The 5,639-nt window shown below is 39.7% G+C and overlaps 1 protein-coding gene across 1 annotated transcript; it reads right to left on the reverse strand.

Annotated features, from left to right (window-relative positions):
- Positions 1 to 372: 372 nt before the first annotated feature.
- LOC140952860 (uncharacterized) lies at positions 373 to 2,790 on the reverse strand. The gene has a single exon (XM_073402314.1). It carries the CDS (start codon positions 2,749 to 2,751, stop codon positions 1,810 to 1,812), a length of 942 nt encoding a protein of 313 aa, XP_073258415.1. The 5' UTR covers positions 2,752 to 2,790; the 3' UTR covers positions 373 to 1,809.
- Between the last annotated feature and the right edge of the window lie 2,849 nt (positions 2,791 to 5,639).

A 5,639-nucleotide genomic window follows, 5' to 3' on the forward strand; every position in this document is an offset into this window, starting at 1 on the left:
TCAACATTCCTTACAATCCTATCATCGGCGTAAATGTCAACATTAGCGGTTGGTAGAAAAAGGGTTAAATCATTGATATAAACAGAAAATAGTACGGGTTACAGGATAGATCCTTGTGGAACGCCTTTTAACGATGTTACGGGTACAGATGAATGATACGAAAATGGTGCATCGTTAGGTTCAGTCACATAAGTAGGACTTAAACTAGTTTAAGCCTACTCACTAGCATGGTATCTGGATATTTTTAATGCAGAATTTCAAAAACTTTGCCGAGGTCTAAAAGTACAGTTCCAATAAGCTTATTATCATCCGTAGCTTTCAGCCAGTTGTTAGTAAGCTTTCGAAGCAGGACTGTCTCTCAGAAATAGCGAGGTCGATAAGCAGTTTGTTTTCTTTATAGTAGACCATGAGGACATAGGTATTTAAGATAAGTCAGTGATGCAACATGTCTTTCAAGAGGTTTAATAACGACCGGCAGGACTTGGTCTATAGTTGTTTTTATCATGAGGCAAATCTTTTTTCTTTTTTGTGGATAGGGGTTAATCTTGCTCTTTTGCGGTTACAGTGAAAATCCACGCGTAAAAACATAAATGTTTTGAAGTCTGGCAATTACTTTACTATATTTCTATGAAGCAGATATAGTTTTTCACTGCCAGAAAAATAAAGAAACTTGACTTTGGTCCTCTTTTAAAATAAACAGTATTTATTCACAACCGTGCACTGTAAAACTTCTTCCCGCAAGGTCCATGAGGACAATAGTAATCTGTACTTCATTTAAACCTGTTTTGGTGTAATTACTGTTTGGTATAGTAATTTACGTATCCAAAAGGTTAGAGTGGGCGTTTCCCTCCGTGTCCAATTAACCTCCCTTCCTTTCTTTTCATAGTGTCCTGTAGTCAACAGGAAAACCAAGTTCACATTTGCGATAAAAGATTTGATGATTTTATCGGTACTATATTGGAAAACAAAGGTGAAATAAACGATCAATCAAATGATGCATCAGTTTTTAACGTTTTATAGGGATAATAGTCTTGAAACTGAGTAAAATACATATAACTACAGTAACATGTATTTTTACTTATTAACTGAGATTTACCTTCAACGGACAAAGATCGAAAATTTTAATCGACTGCCGGCAAAGTAACTGAATTTTGACCGATAACCGACAAGTGGACCCCCCATTCAGACCCTTATTCAGCTGTAACCCACCGTACAAGAACTTGGCTGATTTTGCTTGGCTAAACAGGTTCTCATATTTTTGGGTATTAAAGAGGCAAAGTTCTTTCAGAAGGTTCTTAAACCACTAGGTTCTTACACACAGGTTTTTGCTGTATCAAGAAAGGTGGCATGGATCATAATACTGGTGCTATAGATGTGAGTCAAGCTTTGAATAATCGCTGGTAATGCCAGTTTTAAAATTTTAATTCCGATCCCGTCTAAACCAGTTGCTTTTTCAGTTGGACGGTAAGCGTTTTAATAATGTTTTACTTGATTTGTCGGGGTAGTCATAAGAGGAATGCTATATAGTATAGTGTCGTCTACCGGAGCTTTGACAAAGTCAAGCAATCTTTTATCATATCAAACATTTGTGATAGCGAGGTTGTAGATTGTTTGTTAGTGAACTGATGATGATTAAAGGAGTTGGCCATTGAATGGTAGTCTGTACATGTTCTCTATCCTCCTCAATGAATCAAGGCACCGACGAAGAGAATTGAGTAGCAGCTACTCGTTACGTGGCCAGTGTGGCCGGTCTTGGAGTGACACTTTGTGTTTTTGTTGTCGTTTAGCTGGTTCCTCGTATTGCAGAAACTACGACTGCAAACCGCCAAGCAAACGCATCACCAAATAAAGGGTGGATCCTTTCTGGATGTTGTAGTCGCTCACGTTAAAGCCATCTTCAAGATGTTTGCTGGCGAAAATAAGACGCTGCTGATCGGGGGGAATGCCTTGTTTGTCTTGGATCTTTGTCTTGACCTTTTTAATGGAGTCGCTCGGCTCTACCTCAAGTGTGATGGTCTTTCCCGTTAGAGTTTCTACAAAAATCTGAAATTGAGGAGGCGCGGAGTAGCAGAATGTGCTGTTTATAAAGGGTGGCCTGTCTTGCCGATTATCCCTGAGCAAATCCTTGACTGCAAAATTCCTACAACTGTGGTAGTCCTTTCCTGCATTCTTCCAAAATTCAATTACCTTCCTAATACAACGAGCTGAAACTGGATGCATGCATCGTTTGTCATCATGGTAACCATCTTTTGCTGGATTGAACACGCTAGAATTGATCTTGAACTCTCCGTTCATAACCGAGAATCCTTCCGCGTTGACATGCCTTGCGGTACACTCTTCTCCAAAAGCACTTCGGTAAACAGCACCATGCACAAGCCCTGGGCTCTCTTCTTGATATTTCTTCACTTTCTCAGTTCCGGTATCCATAATCACAACGTATCCGCTCTTACAGCGAGTGCCATTGGCGGTTTGCCAGTCTGATTTTCCGTCACACGAGTAAATGATGACACCAGCGTAGCCATAATCAGTTCCTTGATACGCATCTGACTTTGAGGAGATGTGAATTGTTTCAACAGAGAACGAAGGACGATGTTGAGATCCCGACTCGCTTGGAACTGGGCTGCTTGTGATTTCGCGATTATTTGGTGGGGTTTCAATAATGCCTCCAAAGAAGCCTCCACTTCCTGCTTTCCCCATGTCAACAAGTATTGCTCGGTCTTCATGGTTGCTCGTTCTTTGGTTTTCAGCCATTTTTGAACAAACAAACTTCTTACTGTGAATACCAGAATGAAAGCGAAACTTACCAATTTCCTTGAAGCGCAGTTTGTATTGACATCCCGGATGTTATTTGGCGGTTGTCAGGCGGGGTAAAAGTCCAAATTGATGAAACGAATTACCTATCTGACTCCTGAGTCATAGTTTTGATATCTTCACGTTCACGTTTGTCAACTCATATAAAAACGGATGATTTACGGACTGGTTCACATTACACGGTTTAGGAGAAAGAGCATATGGATGTTTTTCATCTTTATTCTGAATGCCGGAAGACCCGTTCGATGGAATTCAGACTATCGAAAGCGAAACTTATAAAATTCCCTTGAAATGTACTTTGTATTAACATCCGTGATGTCATTTGATTGCTGTCAGGTGGAGCGAAAGCTCAATTGACATTTTCTCATTTGTCACATTCCGCTTTTCTTGGAAGTGACGGATGCTTAACAAAGTGATTTTTTTAGGTATTCTATGACAGGGGAAGAGTGGTTGTTTTTTTATTTCTCTTTCTAATCATTACAATCCCCCATCTGGAAAGTAAGTTGCCTGCGTGCAGACATCTCCTATTTCCTTTGTTGCACGCGGAAAAGGTCCCTTTTCCGCGTGCAGCAAAGGAAATAGGAGACGTCTGCACGCAGGCAAGAAACTAAGGAGATATTTCTACGTTTGAAAAATGGAGGAGGAACTTTATTTCCACCCTGTAACGGGCAAACTCGACATACGTCCAGCACCGAGCCATGTACCTACAACCGTCGGTTGAGTTGCGATGTTGTCCGTAATAAAAAGATGGGCTCTAAAGCTTTTACAAGCTGCCTTTTAATACCAGAAAATTCTGATCGAATGCCGGTGAGCAATCCAAACCCAGCACAAGCAGCACGCAAAGGTGCTGTTTGCTCTAAGAAAAAATACCTGTATTGAATTTTTTTCCCTTTAGTCCATCTTGCTACTGCTTGGTACCATCACTATTTTGTTTGTTTCTCAAACTCTGCTGGTTTCGAGACCCGTCACCGATTCATTGAAGGCAGGATAAAGACGTTTAACCAGTTTAACCGGGCGCTGACAGCTGCTCATTTCTTCAAAGTCACAAGACCGGGACCGTACACAGAGGGGGGGGACGGAAGGGCTTTTAAAGTTTCTCCACATGTGCCTTTTTAGAGATTGCTGAGAATTACCTGATTTATTTCAAATCTATGACTGGTTAGGTCGGTTATAAAATATATTCTTATTAAAAAAGGGTGTATCCTTATTGAGGAACAAATAAATGGTTCTTGAGGTGCAATCGCGAATAACCTTTAAACTGATTTGCGTCACGGAAGTATGAAATCAATAGAGGTACTGTGGCTTTCATTCCAGAAATTTACCGTTTGAAGAAACACAGTTGTTGTTTATTGTCTTGAGGTACAAATTCATAAGATTTCCTGCTTGAAATTAGACGCCGCACTTTTCATGAGCCGAACCTAACCATTGATTGAGAATTAAGTACACGAAAAGTTCGGCGTCTAATTCGATTACGAACGCGTGTTCCAATTTGGAACGGCTTAACCGTTTCTTTTCGCCTAGCCCGGCCGGGAATTTTGCCTTTGGAGCGACTTTGGAACGGTTTTGATTCAGACGCCGAACTTTTCATGTGCCGAACCTAAGGCATAAATTGTTATACCGTATTATGCAAGCAGTTTGACCGAACGACCATTTTTCGCCTCAGTTTGAACTTAGTTGAGCTGCAATTATGATCGGCGTCTGAATCAGTTCAGACTGGACTAAATAATTTGGGTCGGCCTTAATTCGAATAAGGTTCGGCTCATGAAAAGTTCGGCGTCTGAACCTGGCCATACAAATTTATAATACCTTTTACACCAAATTTTCGCGACATGTTTATTTCGCGAATTTGATGTGCACATATTTCGCGACACTTAAATTTCGCGATTTTGCGAAAATCTTACATTTTGAATCACTTTTAATTCGCGTTTTTGAGTACAACAATTTATATTTCATAGGCAATGTTATTTAACATGTCTTTGAATTAAATAAAACCACTTTATCAAAGGAACAATAACGTCAAAATTAAGAATAACCAAGCAGTTCTCACATGTACAAGCAGTTCATGCTTGTACATGAATTATTGTTCTTGAGTGAATTGACCACAACATCCATTTACACTGAAAATTCATCAGAAAAGTAAAAAATGTGATTTGCAAAGGTTTCAGTGGTAATAAAGTCGTTCTTTCTTGATTATAGACATGATGTGAGTCACTTAATTTTTGCATCATGTTATGTTCGCGAAACTGACTGTTCGCGTCACTTCGCGAAATTATAAACGCTATGATGTAGTACTGCCAATTACATCACACTCGCAGCTAGCGTTTCAGTTACAATTCTAGTTTTAACCTCTAATTTGCGTTGAGTCATTTGCGGGGAACAAACAAACTTACTGTTCCCTACGTTAAGACTACAACCAGTCACGGGTTACAGTATATATTTAGGTACGCATCTAAAACAATGTGGAATAGACTCCCTGAGGACCTGGAGTCTATGACATTACTTAGAGTTGAAAGTAATTAATTATTTATTTTCTTCTATCTCGAAGATATAAGTTTTAAGAGCTACACTGGTAATCTGAGGATATATATGAAGGTGATGTATGTAAGTGATGTATACTCTACTCTACTTGATCTCAAGTTTGGCAAAGGGTATCATCCACATAATAAAGTGAGTAGTGCAACGCTTATTTCTTTCGGTACTGAAGTGGTAGCTAAGTTTGAATTCCTGAATGCCATGCAGCAAAGCCTCTGTAGGCTCTGTGAATGGTGAGCAAATTTAAGAACTAGGCAAATCACTGAGCAAATCCTTGACTGCAAAATTCCTACGAC

Source organism: Porites lutea, chromosome 1 (assembly GCF_958299795.1).
Source record: "Porites lutea chromosome 1, jaPorLute2.1, whole genome shotgun sequence".
NCBI lineage: Eukaryota > Metazoa > Cnidaria > Anthozoa > Scleractinia > Poritidae > Porites > Porites lutea.